The 21,411-nt window shown below is 44.2% G+C and overlaps 4 protein-coding genes across 4 annotated transcripts, besides 8 other annotated features; 3 read left to right on the forward strand and 1 right to left on the reverse strand.

The window, feature by feature from the left end:
• Positions 1-207: 207 nt before the first annotated feature.
• On the forward strand, positions 208-3,960 carry PVX_117680 (hypothetical protein, conserved; the record flags this gene model as incomplete). The annotated part of the gene is made up of 2 exons (XM_001615780.1): positions 208-1,228; positions 1,559-3,960. The coding sequence occupies 2 exons, from the start codon at positions 208-210 to the stop codon at positions 3,958-3,960; spliced, it is 3,423 nt and encodes a 1,140-aa protein (XP_001615830.1).
• A 1,889-nt stretch (positions 3,961-5,849) lies between these two features.
• Positions 5,850-5,872: a microsatellite.
• A 256-nt stretch (positions 5,873-6,128) lies between these two features.
• Positions 6,129-6,151: a microsatellite.
• A 381-nt stretch (positions 6,152-6,532) lies between these two features.
• Positions 6,533-12,244, forward strand: PVX_117685 (ferlin, putative; the record flags this gene model as incomplete). The annotated part of the gene is made up of 1 exon (XM_001615781.1): positions 6,533-12,244. One exon carries the CDS (start codon positions 6,533-6,535, stop codon positions 12,242-12,244), a length of 5,712 nt encoding a protein of 1,903 aa, XP_001615831.1.
• Positions 8,848-8,928: a microsatellite.
• Positions 9,307-9,396: a microsatellite.
• Positions 12,245-12,993: 749 nt separating the features above from the next.
• Positions 12,994-13,024: a microsatellite.
• Positions 13,025-13,132: 108 nt separating this feature from the next.
• PVX_117690 (Adapter-related protein complex 1 gamma 2 subunit, putative) lies at positions 13,133-17,378 on the reverse strand (the record flags this gene model as incomplete). Its single annotated transcript, XM_001615782.1, has 5 exons — positions 17,365-17,378; positions 14,020-17,150; positions 13,868-13,932; positions 13,596-13,766; positions 13,133-13,348 (listed from the first exon to the last, which is right to left on the reverse strand). Exons 2-5 carry the CDS (start codon positions 16,682-16,684, stop codon positions 13,133-13,135), a joined length of 3,117 nt encoding a protein of 1,038 aa, XP_001615832.1. The 5' UTR covers positions 16,685-17,150; positions 17,365-17,378.
• Positions 13,555-13,622: a microsatellite.
• A 1,990-nt stretch (positions 17,379-19,368) lies between the features above and the next one.
• Positions 19,369-19,434: a microsatellite.
• A 509-nt stretch (positions 19,435-19,943) lies between these two features.
• PVX_117695 (hemolysin, putative) lies at positions 19,944-21,196 on the forward strand. Its single transcript, XM_001615783.1, has one exon. It carries the CDS (start codon positions 20,263-20,265, stop codon positions 21,055-21,057), a length of 795 nt encoding a protein of 264 aa, XP_001615833.1. The 5' UTR covers positions 19,944-20,262; the 3' UTR covers positions 21,058-21,196.
• Positions 20,173-20,207: a microsatellite.
• Positions 21,197-21,411: the final 215 nt, after the last annotated feature.

Below are 21,411 nucleotides of genomic sequence, written 5' to 3' on the forward strand. Positions count from 1 at the left end.
TGTGCATGTGGGTAAATGCATACATAGGACGCGCGTACACGCCGGTACAAGGTGGCACAAGCCAGTACGCGGCAGCACAAGCCAGTACACAGCAGCATATGCTACTACTTGGCAGCATATGCTACTACTCGGCAGCCTAAGCTAGTACACGCCGGTTAACCCCTCCCCCCCCCTTGAGACACACATTCGCGGCGCAAATATGTAATAATGGCATCGTCCCAAATACGCCAGTTTGCCACCCTCATAGATCAGCTGCCCTGTGAAGCTGATGATTACAACCTGATGGAAAATTTCGAGGATTACAATAAATGTTTTGAAAGCTCTACGCATAGTAATAAGGGGAAAAAGACAGATTCCTTTTCCGCCTTTAACTCCAACTTAAGTGATTATATAAAAAACATATCGAATGGTCAGGCGAACCCTAACGGGAGCAACACAAATAATATGATGAAAAACTCCAGTTCGTCAAACGATGACGATAGTTCGAATGTAGAAAATAATACCAACACGCAAAATAAAAAGAGTGAAGAGGAAAGCCTCATCAGGTGCAACGGGAACAATTTGAACAAAGGCGAGTCCAACTCTTTTGCAAACAAAAACCCCGGAGCATATTTCGATAAACCAAATATGCTTTACGAAAATGATGTAAATTTAAATGCCTTGAACAGCTACGATGACAGCAACGCTCTATATATCTGTGACCACGATTTGATGAAAGATGGGCAGAGCAATTACATGGAGACTCTGAATAGCGAAGTGGACAACAGGGGCTGCAAGTACGAGGCCAGCAGGGGGATACCGGTGTGCAAGAAAAACATGATTGAAATTATCCACTGTAATAATGAGTGCCTGGCGGACGCGAAGTTCGCCAGCGACAGGAGCGGCGCTAGCCACAGTGGTAGCAGCGGCAATGGAAGCAGCGGAAGCGGCAATAAAAGTCGGGGGAATGACATCCGGGGGAACAACCGCGGGGGCAATGCCGATCTTCTCCAAAACAATGGAGACGTGTCGCTGTACAATTTTAGCGCCCCCTTTGACGACAAAGCGTGCGAAGAGAATGACGAAAACATCGTTTACAGGTACAACCCCAACACGTTGCCCTCGAACAATGATAGCTATGGAAACAAAAAGAAGGCCGCCAACTTTAGAAAAGGTTCCCTTCCGAACAAGGACGAGGAGCACGATGCGGACCAGCCACTGCACAGCTGCAAAGGCCGTGCCCGTTCAGGTAAAAAAAAGGGAAAAAGGGAAGGAGCAGCGAAAGGGGCTAAAATGGGCACCCCTGTGGGGAGCTTGTCCAAGTTATTTGTGACCTCTCTTCTGCGTTCACCGTTTGGCGAGATGCACATGTGTGTACGTATGTGTATACGTATGTGTATACACGTATGTGCGCGTTGGAGCGCCCTATTGTTCCCATTTTGACAATAAGTAGAGCAGCATTTTATGCCCTTGCGCGTGATTAGCCTTCTGGGCCGCTCCCAACTGGCCCGCTTCTATCAAAAAATGCTGCCAACCTTTTTCAACCCCCATCCCCTCTGAACACTTCCAACAATAGCAGGAGAGAGGAAAAAGGAAAACCCACAAGATAGACCCCCCTTGGCGGAAGAAAAAGGAGCAATTCACGAAACGAACGATGAAGGAATGCAGGAACACACAAGCATCAACAACCCGCAGAGGTATGACCAGAACGGTAGCAAACGGAAGGGGAATAAAAACGTCAATGTAAAAAACAACGTTGGTGAAAACTCAACAGTAATTGAATATAAGGACTTCTGCGACATGGTAAAAAAATGTGACGAAGTTAACAAAAATATTTTGTTTTCCAAAAAGGCAAAGGTAATAAAATTGGACGCAAACAAATCGTTGATTATTTTCCCAGTGAATATACATGACTATGGAGACAAGTACATTGCAGTGAACCAGAAGGATCTTCTGGAGTACATATCATCATCGATCGAAATTGATAATGAAGACTTATCCTCGCTGAAGATAAAAAATTATCAAAAGGAAAAGGAGCTTCAAAATATGAAAGCAGCCTACAGTATGCAGACAACGAATATTCACTACCTCATCAATAGGGTTATATTCAAAGAGTGTGAATATGAAAATTTAAAAAACAAAAGTTTGACGATGGAGCAGGAGATAAATAAGCTAATTCAGGAAATTAACTCTCTAATTAATCAGAACAAGGAAGGGCTGTACATGCAAAAGGCATTTATTGATTATAAGTGCAGATGTGTGTTGAAGCTACAAGAATTGCAACCCCTTCTGGGGGAGTACTATTATGACATTTTTAATTATATCACCTCGTGTAGAACGTTAGGACAACTGAGCATTTGGATCCCCGTTTTTGAATCGAAAACGGAATCTCTGGAAAGTATTGCAAATAATTTAATTAAAATTATGTTGAACGGATTAGGTGCCCCTTTCAATTCATCCCCTCAGTATTTTCTCTCAAACAAAAAGTTATTGAAGAAGTCTATATCTATAGAATCGGAGGAAGATAGCTTTATTAATAATGTAGCCAAGAGGAAAATCATAGACAATTATTTGGTCAACCATTTGAATAGCTTCAACACGACGAAGGAGAATAACTCCCACTTTTCAAACTGTCATTCTTTATCCCTAAACAGTGAGGAATCGTCGTCCTTCCTAGGGACAGAAGAACTGTTCCTCAATTCGTCTAAGTTCCCCTCCATGCATTCAGTGGTACAAAAAAATGGAGTCGAAAGTAACAGCAATCGTAACAATAGTAGTAGCAATAATAATTCGTGGAGGAGAAAAAACAGAAAAGAACATTTCCTGAACAAACTCAACAGGTCCAACACCACCCCAGAGCACTTCTGTGTTCATATCGAGTCCTACACCAATAGTGATGCCTATAGTATCAGAAATGGGCGTGAATTCCCCGCTAGCCACACGCAGGATAATGACCACAAAATGGACGCTCCTTTGACGCCGCATGAAAGACAACCCGTTAAGCGCAAACAGGCGGGCAGCAACTATGAAGAGAAGGACATGAAGAAGATCAGATTTATTGGCAAAGAATGCTGTAGAAATGACTTGTCTCATGGTGCACTTGGTGGAAGCAAGGATGAACGTGACGAGGTGGGATTGTTTAGCAAGGGGGAAGAGTCCTCCTCCATTTTAGAGAAACCATTCGGGGAAAGCAAACCCCATAGGGGGTACAAAACTGAGACGAATGTGTACAGCGAAACGAGAGACAACCTGGCGGAGGAAACCTACAGAAACGATTGGTGCCACAAGATACATGAGCACGAATACGATTCGCAGAATGAAGGAAAGGACGACGAAGATGTGGTCGATGTTTATAAGAGTATGATTGAAAGTAAGTCGGCACTCGCAGGTTGGCAGAGGAGCCGCAAAGGGGGGGGCGAAAATGAGGCGTTCGACGATCTAATTGAGGTGCTCCACGTGGACAAAATGGGGGACGGAGCCCTCCCCCCAAATGTGGACGACGAAAGGGGGAGTGCAGCTAGCAGCGTCGTAGAGGTAGCATCCGACGGGAGAGAGGTGCCCAAGGGGCGAAGGGTCAGCGGGGCGCAGCCCCAAATGTGCATAAATATAGACACGGACATGGAGGTAGAGGCGGAGGTAGAAGCGGAGGTAGAAGAGGAGGTAGAGGCGGGGGTAGATGCGGAGATAGACGCGGAGGCAGGGGCGGACGCGTTCTTGAATCGCCAACCTGTCCAACGCAGTAGCGCGCAAGCGGCCGCCCACATAAGACGAAAGAGTGAGGCAGAATTAGAGACACCCAACAAGAGCGAAGGAGAACACGAATTCGCGAACAAAAAGGGCACTGCTGAGGAAAGGGCAAGAGAGGTTAAATGCGCACCGAAGAATCAGAAAAGAGCGGGTGAAGCTAACAAGCAAAAGCGATTTAAGGAGATGGATAGCGCTGTGGAGGAGAGGGACCAGGACGCGAAAAAAAGAAAATAAAGAGCAAAGGGAGAGGAGAAACGAGTCATAATTAAGGGCAAACTAGGGTAAAACACCGCCCACCGTTTGGGAAAGCTTACATAAGCAGGCGGTGTTAAGCCCGTTTTAATCAGCACAATTAACGAAGGGGGTAGAGGTGGGAAAAAAAAAGGACCTGCAAAATGGTAGCAGTTGTAAAGTGTGTAACGCAAAACGGGACACATGGCAGTGAATATTTGATTTTTTTTTTTTTTTTCGTGTGAGAAAAAAACTTGCCCTTATGATTACGAAGCATGAAAGGAAGAGAGAGCAGCATTAACAGGCTAACCTTCCCCAATGCGAAGTTGCCCCCAAAAGTGATGAGCTAAATGAGGTAGTTACATCCCTGAAGTGCAGAATTACCAAGCGGTGACGCGTAGTTTGTGAAGACTACACCTGATTAACTGATTAAAATGATGCGCAAAAAAAAAAAAAAAAAAAAAAAAAATTATGATGTTTTGCATGTCTCTTGTTCGTATATACATTTTGCGATTCTCCATTTATTTAGAAGAGGTGCCCTGGCCCAGGAAGGGTTTCATCTGACTCTGTGTGTCATTCCCTTTCCAGGTGCGTACCTCTCCCAATGAAGTGGCTGATTCGGAGGGTTTCCTATAACCACATGTCCATGTCAAAAGGGGTGGCAACAAATCTTACCGATTCTGCCTCATGTGCAAAGCAAAATTGGCAAAAAAAAAAAAAAAAAAAAAAAAACAGAATAAAATGATATTACCCCTTTGCAGCGCACTAAAGGACAGATTTTTACCTTTCTTCTTCTCCCCCTTCCCCCAATTTTTAATAAGAGAATAAGCGGAAACACAATTGTCACCCCCTTTTCATGACGCGCAAAATGAAATTGCGCGACTGTTAGTGTTTCTGCCCCTCCACATAATTCCCATTTGGCGAAAACTGTGCAATTACGTCTGTACACACAAGTGTATATGTACGTGTGCACACATTATTCATCTGTTGAGAAAGGTGGGCATAACGGCGAGTCGTGTCCTGCAATTAATACATTCACATTTCCCCTTCGAGGAACTGAGGTGTCACCTTCACGGCGCCTTGCCTCCGTGGCACTATTTTATGTCATATGGCCAACTGCCCTCCCTGATAGATGCATGTGTCCACCTTTTTCGATAGATTTTTCTCCCCCTGTTTTTCACGAGCTCATGTTGCGTTGTCAATTTTAGTAGACACTGAAGGGGGTCACCCCTGCCTACCTACGTGCATACGTACATATATATATGTATGTATGTATGTATGTATGTACCTACACGCGTGTCCCCCCTTTCGCAGTTCTTTTCATGCTACATTTTTACCTCACAGCGCCGCAGTTGCCCCAGTGTTGCTTAATCCTTCTCTCTATTGGCGAGCTCGCTTTCACGTGGTCGTTTCGTCCTGCTGGCGTATGCGCGGGGGGAAGCGACTCGCGTGCAGATTATTTCTACGCGCGGGAGTATGCATGCACGTATTAGTGCTCACAATGATGTACATTTACGTGTGTATGATTTTTTTTTTTTTCCTTCCCATGATAGATTTTTAAGCGTTCATTAGCTCACCCTTTTTCACTTGCACATTTGTCACTGCCCCTTCTTTTTTCTGCTAAACATTGTTAAATTTGATTTGCATTTTAAGTCACGCAATGAGTATCCTTTTTTTTTTTTTTTTTTTTTCCACCTCAAATTAACACAACTTTGTCAATATAATTTTAAGATTTAACTAAATTATGGCACAATAATGAAAGGATGATTTTTTTTTTTTTTTTTTTTTCGGGGGAGGGTTTAACAGATAAGTGAAGCATAATATAATGTGAGCATCTTCACTCACATGCACGCTTGTGTATGCAAAATGGTACGCATGTTTGCCAGGTTTAATAAGCTTTCAATCAGATGATATGGCAGTAGTAAGTTAAGCCTAACACGCGTGGTAAGTCCCTGCCATTTTGTAAATCACATTTTGAATTACCTCCGCGTAGGTGAAGGGGGGAAAAAAATACAACACTGTTAGACTGTCTTGTGGTGAGCGGCTTTACGCGGTTGTAAGCTCACTGGAAGGGTAAGCCAACTCGGTTTTGCAAAATAGGCAACCGCTGAAGGGATAAGTGGTACGTGCACACCTGTGTGTCGCCATAAGGGAAGGGGGAAAAAATAAAATAATAAAATAATAGAATAAAAAAAAAGAAATCCATCCTTTCCCTTTTTGTACGTAATATTATGCTAGAAATTGTCCAGCACATGCCATAGGACGCGCTGAGAGGAAGGTCCACCCACATGGGGCGTACCTCACTGATGACTGCTACATGACAGCGCAGCGACTACTCTGTGTTGGGGACAAACCACATGGTTAATTTCTCCCCCTGGTTAGGTAACGCACATGTGGCTGCATTTACTCGAATTACACGTGGAATCAGTTTGCCACTTGTGCAGGCCCCGAACCGCGGTGTCGTGGGGGACCCTCAAAAAATGACCCACTCGAAGGGGAAAAAAAAGGGGGCAGCCAATAAGGCGATTCCAAACGGGAAGGCCCACCCCAACACCGCGCTACAGCGAACGCACTGATGAAGACCATATCTGTGGGGTTCACCATTTACGAGGCTCAGAACCTGGAGGTGGAAGACAAGACGTTATTGGACCCCCTGGTAATTGTACGCTGCTGCAACGAGGAGTACATCACGAAGAAGAAGAAAAAAAAATACAATGCAGTTAACTGGGAGGAGAGCTACATATGGGATCGACTCACGCTGTCAGAAATCGAGTGGAATGTAGCAAAAATAGAATTTGAAGTCCAAAGCGCGAATACCTTTTGGAGGAATGACATAATAGGAGTCATTTCATTCGAACTCAAGTTGATTAAGAATAAAAAAAACCACCAGATATATGGGACCTACCCAATACTGTATAAAAATGGCACAGAAATTAGGGGGCAGCTGAGGCTAAAGGTAATTGTCTGTGATGAGAAGGACTACGTAGTGAATGGTGACATATTTAACGAGTTGACCGAAAGGAATGAAAAGCCTACCCTGTACGGTGGTACATCTGGCTACTACGGAACTGGCTACGAAGATGAGGAGGACAATCAAGTTTACACCGATTTGACCAAAGCAGTGGTGGAAGAAAATCCCATCATGGTTAGAGATACGCACTGTAGGAATTACTACCTATATGTTAATATACACAAAATAGAGGACATATACATAGATGTAGATAGAAAGAAATTTAGAGACCTCTACGTTACCTGCGAGTTTAATGGGTGCCATCTGAAGTCCAGTCAGGGGAGGAATTGTGTAAATTACACCTTCAATGAATGCTTTAAGATTCCTATTGCTACACCAATTTTAGAAGATTCCATCATTATCAAAATATGGGACTGGAATTTCCTATCAAATGATGAGCTGCTAGCCATAGGAGTTCTATCCTTCAACCAGGTGAAGAACGAGTCCTTAAATCCGACGTGGATAAATTTATATGGGTTTCATAAAAAGGAGATGGACTTTGAAAAGGATACTAATCAGCTGGTCACTTCTGATTTTAGTATATCCATGGAGGGGAATTATTACCTTGGTCGGATTTGCATAAGTTCCTACGTCGAAAGGATAAACAGCTTTGACAGTATGAACATTGCCATGACTCAAAGTTGCTTAGCCTTTGACGACCCTCTGTACATTCCCGTCACTCTCTTATGTGATGTGTATTTGGTCACGGGGGTTCTGGCCAATAACATTTACGTGCAGCTGTCTTGTGGCCCCTTTAGGAAGAGAACCGACTATGTGCGCGCCAACGAGGGGGACATACCCCCAAGGGGGGGCAGAAATGTGAAAAACGCACGTCAGATTACAGCAAATGGAGAGGCCAACTTTTCCAACCTGTTCAACTTTGATGACTTGCTAAATTTGGACAACTTCTTCACCAAAGTGACTGAAAGGCAAAAAATCATCGAGAGGGGGGAAAGCACCGAGTTTTATTTCTCGCCCAGGAAGGGGAAGATAGAGAACCTAAAATTTTGCGTCGTCCGGGATGAGCGGCAGCAGTGGGATGTCATAATAAATGTGTTCGAGAGGGGTGGTCACCAGGGGGACGCCGCCGACGGGGGGGATGGCGCGAATTCCGCCGACGGAGGCGACTCCGCTGGGAGTGGCGCTAGCGGTGATAGCGGCGGGCCTAACGCAAGATCCCGGCTGACAGACCGACAGAAGTACATCCTGAGCAAACGAAAAGGGAGGCGGCATGGTGGGAGGCATGCTGCGAGGAATGACCGGAGGAAACCCTCCCCACGAGAGCGCTCCCCCGGGGGGGTGGAAAAAAACGAGGCGTACAACACCGATAGGAGAATTGCCTACTACAGACTGCCACTAAAGAACGTCCTCCAGTACAATGAAAAACTCTCAAGGTGTCCCATTTGGATCCCCTTAAAGAATATCCCCCAAAATGTACAGGGAGAAAATAACTGCATGTACAATATATTTCAAAACGGGTCCATACTACTCAACTTAGAAAAGGCTTATGACGTCCAGTTAGGAATAAACAGAAGAAAAAATCTCATCCCAATGAACTATGAACTGAGGTGCTACATCTACGCCTGTCGAAATGTGGTGTCCCATTTTAATGACTCACCTAATACATTTGTACATATCTCCTGCTCAGGGAAAATGAAAATAACCTCTCTTGTGTTGAGCAATTCTAACCCTGTCTTTTTACAATGCTTAAAAATGAACGTAAAAATTTTAACGGACTACTCTGTAGGGTTGCCCACCATCCCCCTCATCGTAGTCACCTTGTACGAATTTTACAATAATACTTTTTACTTCATCGGGAGATGCTTCTGCAATTACGACATCTACCTTCGCGACAATCAAATGAAATGCAGTTTCGCAGAGAGAGGCTCGAAATATAACGTAGTCGACCAGGTAAGGCCTAGGTGGATCAAACTCAAAGGGAGTAAACACGTGAGGGCTATGTATCCAAATAATTTGTGGCAACATCGTGGGAACGACAAGAGGTTGATGCAGGAGTATATGTGCGAAAAGCAGAGAGAGCTTCGAAAGAACAGTGGGCGAAGTGGCAGCAACATGGGTGGGAGCGGCATCAACTTGGGGCGAAGCAGCAACAATGGTGGGCATCAATATGCCTATCCACACAACGAACTGCAGAGAGGCGAACGAGTAGGGGATATACTCCTCTACTTTGAGCTAGTACAAGAAAAAGACGCTCTGAAAATACCCGTCTACCCCATGATAACAGAGATAAAGAAATGCACCTTGTCATTTTTCTGCATGTCTCTCGAAAATTTAATACTCATGCAGAGGAAGAAGCAGCTCCAGTTGGTGAGTGACAAACCGAGCAGGACTACCATCACCCACCCAGTTATTTTGCTTTCTATTACCTCATACTCATCATATGGGAAGAAAAATAACGAAATTGTAATTAGATATGAAAAGACCTTAAAATCTAATACTAGGATACATTTGAAGAATTGGAGGAATTCCTTCGATCAGCAAAGCTTCGAAATGTTTTGCATCGAAAATTTATCTCTAGATCTTCCTCTTGATCCCATTTTTGATCCCATTCTCAACATCAAAGTGTACAACAAGAAAATCAAGGAGAAGTATTTCATTGGGGAAACCAACATTTCGCTAGTTCCATACTTGCCCTGGATTAAGGACCTCGACCAGGTGCTCTACTACCTGCAAGCTCATGATGATTATTCGGAGACCATCGATTTGGAAAATGTCGACACCGCTTTCAACCTGTACAAGAACAAGAACGCCGCGCTCGTCATCTCGGCCATTTCCCTGGCCGACTGTGAGCATACCCTCAGCTTGAAGGAGGAGGTCGGCGGGGGCGAGTTCGCCGACGACGACGAGCAGTGGCGGCGGCTGCCGCTTTTTAGGCACGAGGGTGAGAGCGGCGGTGGGCAAGGCGGTGAGCAAGGCGATTCGTATGGCGGTTTGTATGGCGGCTTATATGGCGATCCGTACGGCGGTTCATATGGCGATCCGTACGGCGGTTCATATGGCGATCCGTACGGCGGCACATATGCCTACCCCTACGCAGACCCGTACGGCGGTGCATATACCAACCCCTACACCGCTCAACAAGCTCAACAGGCCCCTCCCTACGGCAACCCGCAAATGCTCCCAAGTGGCCCCGCGCAGAGCGGAAGCCCAAACGAAGACGTGGTGAAGAACCTGTACAAGAACAACATGCAGAACCCAGCCACCTACGGCGTGATCAACTACAGCAGGGCAATTAACGCGGAGCAGTTTCCGAGTCAAGGGGACCCACTGCGCAGCCCTCTTGGAATCGGTAACGGGATGGACAAAATGAACCGCCCCTACGGGAGAGGGTACCCCTACACGCAAGGGAAGCAAACCATCAGCACAACTTACAAAATAAAATACGAAAATGAGGTATTCAAGCTGCACGATGACGGTGTGCCGGAAGTGATCAAGACAAGTTACAGTGTTAAGAATTACCCATACATAAAAATATTAACAAGTAAATTCATCCTGAATGTTTACATCCCCCCTAGGTTTATTCTCTACGTGGAGGGAGACAAAATAAATGTGGGGAAATATGTGAAGAATGTTCACCGCGTTTCGGTGGACGGCGTGTTGGAAAGCTACCTGGACGATATACTCATTCCGTCTCTGCCACTCAGGAGGAAGCTTAATTGGTCGGCTAATACTCTGCAGCATATGCGGGCAAGTGAAAATAAAATTACAAAAGGGGGGATGCATTTCGCGTGCTATGAGAAATTCCCCTTCGTCGAAATTGTAGGAGGACAAATAAAGTGCTTTACAAAAATCCGCTACCAAAATTTAGAATCAGAAAATATCCCGCTAAGTTTGAAAGATGTAACTAGCCAAAATGCCTTTAGAAACAAATTTAGAGGCGCTAAAAAGATCCCACTGTACCTCAAAATTAGGGTCTACGTATTAAGGGGAATAAGAATATATGGGGTAAATAATAGCTACATGGCGAACCCTTATTTGATTTTCTCACTAGGGGAAAAAACATCTAATTTGAGAAATTCCTTTAAGGAGAACACCTTAAACCCGGAGTTTAGATGCCTGTGGGAAAGTGAAGCCATTTTTCCAGAAGACGAAATTTTAACCGTCAGTGTGTACAGCGCGGAGGATAACTTTGACAAGCAGATAAACGATCTGTACATAGGCTCAACTGAAATTAACTTATTTGATAGGTGGACCAGCAAGGAGTGGAGAGGCATGATGAAGAAGAATAAAGTCCCCATAGAGTACAGACCTTTATATAGTGATGACTTGAAAGCACGCCCAGGGGGGGGAGGCACTGCCAAGAGCAATGATCGCAGTTACTACACTAGCACAACTATGATGGGTAGTCTCTACGAAAAGGGAGGCAACTGGAATGGGATCTTTTCATTCCTTGATTTTTTTACCTACCTTGTGAGACCCACTTCGTCCTACCTTTGGGGGGGGAGAAACTACAGACAGGAAGAATCTACCTTAGATAGCCATCAGGAAGGGAAAAATAATGGCATTCTAGAAATGTGGGTGGAAATTATGGACTATGAACAGTCCAAAAAAATACCTATACATAAAATGGGAACTCCTAAAAAGACAGACATCGAAATAAGAATTATCATTTGGAGGTGCACTATGCTGGCCTTGGATGAAAATCTGAGCAGAACCTTCGATCTCACCGTCACGGCTGAGTTAGATTGTGTAAACTATAACGGAGCCAATTCTACCATCCAATCAACTGATGTCCATTATAGCTGTAAAAATGGGAACGCCGTTTTCAACTGGAGGGTTGTATACCCTCGTATTTCTCACCCATTAAACACTTGTTTCTTGCAGCTAGCTGCCTACAATAACAACAACGTTGGGGTGAGCGAATTTTTGGGGGAGGTCAACTTGGAGCTATCAAAATATATTAATAAGGCTTCCCAAATTGCTAATAAGCTAGAATTAGATGCGGAGCTCAAGTTGAGGAAAAAGAAAGGAACAGATTCGGACAACAATTATAATGGCTATTTACAAGTTACTGTGCAGTTTCTGCCGCAAACGAAGGCCAATATGAAACCTGTGGGGTTGGGGAGGGAGGAGCCAAACAGAAATCCCTACCTCAGGACTCCCGACTCGGGCAGGGACTGGAACGACTTCGTTTACTCCATAGGGTTCAACGATATTTACAAGCCCTTCTGGGGATGGCTCAAGATCTTCTTCATTTGCCTTCTCCTCATCTGGGTCTTCATCATGTCCTTCGTTTATCCCTCCCTCCTCATGTAGGTGCGGTGGTGCACATAAGGAAGTGAAGCGCGGAGCTCGCACGCACACATCATTCGCTTCTTTAATATTCGCCGCCAACCTTTTTTTCGAGTCATTTGCTCCGTATGTTGTTTCGTGCGTCTTTCACTTCGTCAATTCGACGCCTTCCATTCTTCCATTTTTTTGTGTAATTTTTTTTCGTCCACCAGGGCATCATATATATGCCGCTTTTTTTTTTGACAAGGATTGTTCCCTACGGGGGCGTTTAATTTGCCCCTGAACCTTGGCACCATCCTAAACGCCCTCACAGATGACTCCGCCCCCCTTTTTAATTTTCCCCAATTTGTTGCCTCCGTTCACCTCCGAAATGATGCTCCCATTTGTGGGAAAAGAAAAACGTTTAAATGAGGTTTTCTTTATGGCCTACGTAACATTCTTGCGGTGTGGGATAGTAAAAAAGAAAAAATTGGCCAATGTGCTATTCACACGATACGTCTCCTGTATGCCAAGATGAATTTTACAAACCCTTTACCTCCCACGTGAAGAATGCAATTTTCTTCAGAACAGAGGGGGTGACCCCCCAGTTGGTGTGTCCCACACGTGATCACTTTTTAAAGACGGAAAATTTGTTTTATTCAAATGGCTCTTTTTAGTATGCGAATGGTGTTATTTAAAAAAAAAAAAAAGGGGGACGAAATTACAAAAAAAAAAAATAAAATAAAATAAAAATATTTACTATGACGAAGGTGATAAATTGCATGGGTAAAAAAAAAAAAAAAAACCTGCATGTGCATTTGCATATGCATATGCGTGTGCGTTCTGCTAAGGGGAGTCAACACGAACCTTTACATCTACACACACACACACACACGTTTTGAACATTTGGAAGGGGCCCCTCCCCCTAACGCTTCACAAAGCAGTGGAAAAGTTTCCGATGTTAATGAAATCCTGGAACTTCTCCCCATTCCTCAGATAGGATATCCTCACCTTCATCAGGAGCGGCTTCTTCTTGAAGAGCTTGTTTACAATTTTTAGTTCCTGTCGTATTTTGTTTTCCTCTCCGGGTGGGAGTTCGCTGGATGAGGCAGCGAGTATTTCGAGTTTCACGTAGTTGGGCACGACGGCCTGAGGGGGGAGCGGCGATCACAGGGAGGTGAAGTGGGGAGAAGTAAAGTGAGGTGAAGTAAAGTGAGGTGTAGTGAAGTGAGGTGTAGTGAAGTGAGGTATAGTGACGCGACGTGAACAGCGCAGCAATGAAATGGGACGCGACCGCGCCCACGCCCGTAATCCTGCAGGTGGGACCTTACACATCGGAGGCACACCTACATGCACACTCAGATTGGCGCACTTGTCAGCCGCCCTCCATCCATACCTCGAAAACGAAGGAAGATACCAACTCGCCTGACTTGTTTGAATAGGTGGCCCATATAGTTGCAGCTTCCGAGTCTGCGCTTTCTTTTTCAAAGTGGAAGCAAATTTCGATGCCGTTTTTGTCGTATACCTTCAAGGGGTCTATTTGTACTTTGGCATTTCCCAGGTTTAGCTGCAGGTGAGGTTGGGCAAGCGCATTAGGTGTGTAAAAGTGCTTACACGGAAAAGCGGATGTGTGCAACATTTGCAGAACCCCGCTAATGAATTTCTTACGCTCAGGAGGTCGTCTTGCTTCTCCGGCGGCATGTCGTCCAAAAGGAGGTCCAGGGAGGCGTTTCCTGTGGGTAGGGGCAAAAGACAGCGCGATGAACTGCACGCACACTTTAGGATGGACGCTAAACGTAAGAAGCCGAGTTTGAACCCACCTTGCGCACTGCTCTTCGGCTGATCAATCGAGATATTGCCGAAGAGGTCTGCCAGTATGTCTTCATTTTTCTTCTTCGCAATTTCCACCCCCTTGTCGTTCCTTGCAGTAGAGTTATCCTTCGACTCCTGGCTGCGTAACAAGTGGGTGCTGGATATTTTCCCCTCATCGGAAATGTCTAGGACGTCCAATTTGTTCGCAGCTGTTTGGTTGATGCTGAGGTGGCGAGTTCCGTTGAGGGCATCCAACGCAGTGGGGGCACTACGAACGTCTGCGGTGACACTGCGAATATCTGTGGTGACACTACGAACGTCCGGGGTGGCACTACGAACGTCTGTGATGACACTGGGGTGATTTGTATCTCCATTTTGTAAGCCCAGGACGTCCTCCAGGTCTAGGAGGTCCACACAGGCGGTGCTGACTTTATCTGTGTACATATCCGCGGGGGAATTATTCATAATGCCCGAGTCTCGCACTCCTTGGCTACCCATCGCTTCATCAAGAGTGACCTCCACAATATCATCGTCATCCACGTGGGGGAGTCTCTTCTTGTTCATTTTTCTATTAGCACACGGAGGAATGCGTAGAAGAATGGAGTCCCTTATATCATCCCACTGTGTGCTCATCAACTCGTGAAATTCACAAGCCCTCTGTTGAATTTCAATGCATTTATTTTTTTTATATTTCTGAATGATTTTTTCGATTTTTAATTTCTGCGTGGGGAAGCGTACGGTGAGTTTATTAAGGCACATAAGGACATACTGCAAAATAACATTGCTGTCATTGGAGTGCATACTTTCGCTCGCGACGTTACAGCAAATGTAGGCACTATTGTTATAGCTCGTCTGAGCATAATTGACTGTGTTCAAATGGATGTCTTCAAATATGTTGGAGGATTTATTGTAGAGAATGTTCTGTATGGGGTCCTTAATATTAATATTGTGTAACTCTTTAATGGCATTTTTTTCATACGTTTTTACGATTTTTTCTAACAAATCGAAAACGTCTTCATGGGTGACGGTTATTGCTTCCCCATCTGGTCCTACATTTTTATTACCCTCCTGCACAAGCAAATCTCCTAACTCTCCGATGCACCAAATTCCCACTTGGACTAGAGCGTACTGATTTAGATTCTCCTTTATGCAAAAGAATATTTTAAAAACAACATAGGCGTGGAACTCTGAATTTTGCAAAACGTGATAAATAAAATCGTTTTTGATGTGGTCTTGTATAAAATTCCCAGCTAGACACAACAATTTGATGTAGGTATCTAGCAGGTACTGCACATTTGGGGAGTAGTTATTCACCGCAACGCATATGTTTGAGACGATGTCACTTTTTATTTCTATGTCCGCGACGAGCAGGTAATTTAGCAGCTCCTTCACCATCACCTTTAGTGAGTCCTTTGTTATAAGGGCGAATGCCACATCGAGGGCCTTTTTCCGGATGCTTATATCTTGATCCTTCAGGCACTCTATGATGGTATTTCTATATATGTGCAACGTTTTCGGGTCCTTCTTTAGCAATTTCTGTAGGGTGCATAACCCCACATACCTGATGTTGTTATCCGTGTTTTGTAAAAATTTCCCCAGTACATTCACAGCTAGGACTAGCAACCCTGGGTCGGTAGATATGTACGTGATGGTCTTTACACACTCGTATAGGATGGCGTTCCCCACGTTTTTTGCCGAATCTGTATTTGTAGCTACTTGGGCTAACACTGAGTTGACTTCTTCCATATCGTACATATGCTGCTTACTATTTGAGTCGCTTCCAGTTATGCTTCTCCCCTGCGTTATGGGTGTGTTACCATCCGTAACACCTTCTATGGCATCATCGGGTTGCCCTTCCGTTCGTGTGCCAATGGCCCCGCTGGAGGTGCCTCCCCCTTCTGTATTTAAATATTTTAGAAGTTTCAAAATTTTTACCTGTAAAAATGGGTCGTTAATGCCGTACACGTCGTACTCAACCCCATGGGAGTAACTCGACATGACGCAACTCTTCAAAATTTTGACTATTTTGTTGGTGTGCCCCTTGAGGATCTTCCTATACTGGGAATTTTTTTCTATTAGGGATATCATCAAACTGATGCCCGCACTTAACACCCCATGGTTTCTATCCTCCAGCAGGCTGTTAATTTTCTCGACGAAGAGATCTTCCATATCGCTTGTTTTTTTTAAAATACGAATTGCACACATGGCTGCCTTCTTCTTAATGTAGGGATTATTTATATTCATAAGATCCAAAATTTCGTACCTCAAGGAGGAGCACATTTCCGTGTTTGCAATGTTGCCCAGGGCGCACAAGGCCAGCCCGTTAATGTACTGATTACTATTTTTTAAATCATTCTTTATAGAATTGGTAACTAACATTAGGATGTCTGTATTCTCGTCAAGTAGGATGGTCAACCCTAGGTAGCCTATCCTTTTAAAAGAGAATTTACTTGAGGCAATTAATTTTAAACATTCAATTTGACCAAAATACGTTGGGTACCCCAACATATTCATGAATAATAATTTCGCTACATTTCTGTGTCTATATATATTGTCTTCTTCTTTGAAGGCCGTCCTGATGAGGGCACATTCCTTGGCCACGACGGACCTTTCCTCTGCTGCCGTTTTGCAATTCCGGATGTTCCGAATTAGTTCTCTTAGTTTTATTGACATGGTGGGTGCGGCAACTGTGTCTAGGGAAGTCACGACAAAGGGGAGGGGCACTTAAGCGCAAAATGGGTGTCACTATATTTTTGCGAAAAAAAAAGGCCGTTTTTTTTTTTTTTTTTTTCTCCCCCTTATATGCGGGTTTATACATCACAATGGAGCTAGGACGGGAGGAACTCGCGAAAGTAACGTACGCGTTGCTCCCTCCGGGGTGGTAGCTCTTCAATTTGTTTCAAGCAACGGGAGAGGCAAATAAATAATGCAAATCAAAGTGGACTGACGTGTTAACACAACACTGTTTTAAGCACGAGTGGTTCTGCCTTCCTGAAGCGATCAAACTTGCGTTTGCGCAAATACACGTGTGCCGCCTTCCGGCATAGCTGCATATTTCTGAAGACGCTTACCAACTCGTATGCAAATGCACTACTGCAATCAATGCGTAGTATCTTCTTGCCGTGCTAGCAAGCCATTTCTAGGTAGGAAAAAAAAAAAAAATGGGTGGGGGCACAGGCCTAATTACAAATTGGTTGGTGGCTGCTGGGCATATCGTGCTTGTGTAATGTTATGTGGCTCGCGTATGCATAAGGAGGTATGTACAGGCGAGCATGTGATCGTGCGATTGTGCATTGTGCGATCTTGCGATCGTGTGACCGTGTGACCGTGTGGCCATGTACGGATGCCCCTACGCATTTGCTTCCCCCGCTTGGCTTTTCTGGCGCCCTCCTTCCATCGCCAACCGGCTTGGGTGTTTTCAAATCTACGCCAGGCTTCAAAAAAAAAGGCCAAAAAAGGGCAAAAAAAAAAAGGTACAAAAAAGGGGAGCGCATAAAACTAGTGTGATATGCGCATTTATAGGCTGATGAGCGGCTCTAGGAACAAAAAAGGAAAAACAAAATAAAATAAAGTTAAACGTATTGCAATGCCAGGCAAAGAAATGGAAGAAGAAAAAAAAAACATGTAATGCTGTATTTTTTTTTTTTTTTTTTACCATCTTGGTAAGGCAATGCGCGTACATATTTGCGTATTTTTTTTTTTTTTTTCCACCCAGTTGGGGGATATTCGAACGGCATTTCAGGTGGCACCATTTGGAACGTGTTTGAAGAGCCGCCACACATATTTGTGTAATCACAATGCAATTGCTTTGTGCAGCCGGGGGGGAGGGCAGCAAAGGTAGGGAAGCAATGGTAGGGAAGCAATGGTAGGGAAGCAATGGTAGGGAAGCACACGGAGAACTTATTTACCCCCCACTAAGGGGAACGCCAACAAAATGATCCTAGTGCTCCCCCACCGTATGTGTGTTTAAATTTTTAATTCATGTGAAAGAGATTTATTGGTCATCAAAGGGATTGACTCTTTGGAGCAATATGAACACGCTTGTGAATACAAGGAGCTGCTTTTTTTTTTTTTTTTTTTTTTAATTCTTACACGTTTTTCCCATCCGTGGGGAAAACGTGACCCCATTTCTGTGGGCCAAAAAAGTATAAGGCTAGGGGCCACCCGTTGCCTGCACACCCATTTGCTGCAATTTTGTAGTGCCCTTTGGAAGGCTTCACACAATTTGGAGCGGCACCTACGCTCATAAATTTGCATCCAGTGTATACCCCCCAAATCGTACACACAAAACTTGAGCAACATATAGGTGTTATGTCGAGGGAGAGTTTTACCTACGTATGCCCCTCCATTGCGCTTAAGATAAAAACTCTCCCTTTTTTCAGTCTGTGTAAATTTGCTTGCACGGAACAAGAACTACGCCCATTCGGAGGGTGTGGGCGGACGAAGTACCTCTCCCATTTTGCCAAGCTGCGAACGGTACGTTAAAGGGACGTTCCCATATTGTTATCGCACCGCTATCGCATCGTTGTGATGCATGAATGTAAACACCCCCGATGCGGCCACCCCGGTTAAAAATCTTGCATAAGAGAAGTGGGTCATAATGTGTGTGCACAATGATGTAAAGCGCACGGGGAGTGTACCCCACAAAAGGGGTATCCGGTTGATCTCCCCAACGAGGAAAAAAAAAGGATTGACATGGCTGGTTGGTAAAACAGCTAGCCACTTGTTAGAAGCGCCCCTGTTGTGATAGTGCATAGAATGGCATTCTTGGGGGCTCTGCCTATAGCGCAAATGGCTCGTACCTTTGGAGAAGCACGCTTGGGGAGAATAAGGCCTATATGTATAGGCCATATATGCACAACTAACGAACGGGTTTATATGCTCCATACGTTTATGTAATCCTTGGGGGGTAACCAGCCAGGTGGGCGGTAGAACGGGGTGATCTCACGTACACGTAGGCATGGTGAGCACCCACGGGAGCTCCCTTTTTCGCTATTTGGCCATACGCCCATATGCTCATATATATCCTCACTTACGCCCGCACATGACTCATCGGTGGGAGCAATTTGCGTGATATGTTTTGCGCTCCGCCCCCCCCAAGTTCACAGCTACACAAATGAGATGGCACAGGCCACAGGGGAGATGTCATGATAGGTACTCTCCTTTGCCAACTTATCTTCGCATAGAACAAATTAGCACATCGCGTTTTTTCTCCATCTCTTTTTTTTGCAAACCTTTGCTGAACATTTTTTTTTTTTTTTTTGCATCCTACATGTTAAGCTATTATTAGGATATGGAATAATATTTTGTTTTGCTATTTTTTTTCAATCATCGTTTGCTACATTTTTCGCTATATTTTTTTTCTATCCTTTTCTGTTTTATTTCGTTTTTATTGGTCACATGTGGTTGGCTTAGGAACGGCACGAACCCTCTGCGTGTAAAGCATGTGAGGTGCATGTGCAGATGGGGTGAAAAAAAAAAAAAAATATACATATATATATAATATATATATACAAAACTATGAGCGGTGCTTTTTTTTTTTGCATTCTCACCAAATTCAACGTCAAAGATGATGAGTTTTTTGGTGAAAGGGCTCTCCTATGTAGGTCGTGGGAGGAGCTGGGGGGGAGTCATCAAGAGCGAAATGCGCATGTGTGCGGCGTCGCGGGGTGAGAGTGAAAAGCTGCGAAGCTGTGAAGTGACTAAGCTGTAGGGCTGCTAATCGGCAAACCGAAAAGTTAAATGTGAAGCGCGAAAAGTGTAATACGAAATGTGAAAACACCGAACAGCGAGCCACCAACCGCGAAGCAGAAAAGTGCAAAAAAGGTCCTCGTCGCTGCTGCGCGAAAAAGTGAAACGTACCAGCAAGCGCGAAGTAAAATTACACGGCGTAAAATTGAAAAAAAAAAAAAAAAAAAAAAAAAACATCATTGAAATTAATGTAGCAAAAAAAAAAAAAAGATTAAAAAAAACAAAAAAAAACGAACTTACTGATATATGACAAAATAGGAGTCGTTTTCTCTATTGGGTGGACAGCGGCAAAGAAAGAAGCTACACGCAAAAAAAAAAAAAAAGTGTAAATATAAGTGTCAGCACAAAGGCGAACGCAGAGGTTAACGAAAAGGTCACCACAAAGGTGAATGAAAAAGTCACCGCGCAGGTCAGCGGAGGAATACGCGCGACATATACGCTTATACCCCGCGCGCACAACCCAAACTTAACCCCACTTGGTACGAAGAGGAAAAAACAAAATGGGGGTGACAAGCAACTGTTTAGCTGTAAACTCGTGTAGAAGGGCCCTAAATTATTTGAAAGAGAAGTGCCAAAATATAGACATCTTCAATGTGACTGGAACGACAAGCATAAATGATGAGACAATAAGGGAATTTATAAAATCGAGCTTTTTATCCCCAAATGACCAACAGATAGTAGAAATGTTTAATGAAAAAAAAATAAATAAAATTATGTTAATTAATTATATGGAGAGGAAAGTAAAAACAGTACTTCAAGGAAAAATCCATTTATTGTTGGTACTTGCTTCCCCCATTTGGATTACCTACATGTTACACATATCGAAAACGTTATGGGCAAAGATTTTTACCTCCATTGCAGCTTTATGTATGTTTTTTAATTTTTTTGCTTCCTTCCTACTTCACAATTTTGAATGGAAACCGGAGTTATTTTTCTTGATTGAGAAGATAGATCACATGGGTATTTTCTTAATGATCAGTGGATCCTGTTTACCAGTCCCAGCTCTCCTATTTAACAAGCTAAAATTTTTATATTACATTATTCTACAAGGGTTGGCCTCTCTCTTTGGGTGCTTAGTCATCTGCTTCAGCTGCTTCAGTACGGGCAATAGGATTACGCGGGCCTGCACTTATGTCATAGCTGGGTTTTTGCACGCCCTGTTTTTGAAGGACTATTTAATGGGCCTCGTCCCCAAGGAGATCATGTTTTTCATTTTTCTGGCTGCGCTCTACTGCGTGGGGGCCGTCATCTACTCCATGAAGAAGCCCAACATCATTAAGGGTAGCGGCACATGAGCTCTCCTGCCGTCTTCCCCAATGCGTCTCAACATGGGCATGTCAACATATGCACTATAAAATATGCACTTCTGCTGCGTTCCCAAATGTATGTCAACATGTGCACTATAAAATATGCACTTCTCCTCCCCCCCCCTCCGTTTTTCACCAATTTCGTAGGCATTCTCGGGTTCCACGACGTTTTCCACATTTGCTGCCTTGGAAGTGGCCTATTCACAATGGCCTTAAATTGCAGTGTCATCAGGAGGAATACATGAAGAAAAAAAAAAAGGCGAGGAACTTGTTTTGCGCGATCTGCATGGCACACCATCGCCATTACGCACCGAATATGTAGCTGTTCACACTCGGTCCCTA

The sequence above is a fragment of the Plasmodium vivax genome, chromosome 12 (genome assembly GCF_000002415.2).
Source record: "Plasmodium vivax chromosome 12, whole genome shotgun sequence".
In the NCBI taxonomy this organism is placed as follows: domain Eukaryota; phylum Apicomplexa; class Aconoidasida; order Haemosporida; family Plasmodiidae; genus Plasmodium; species Plasmodium vivax.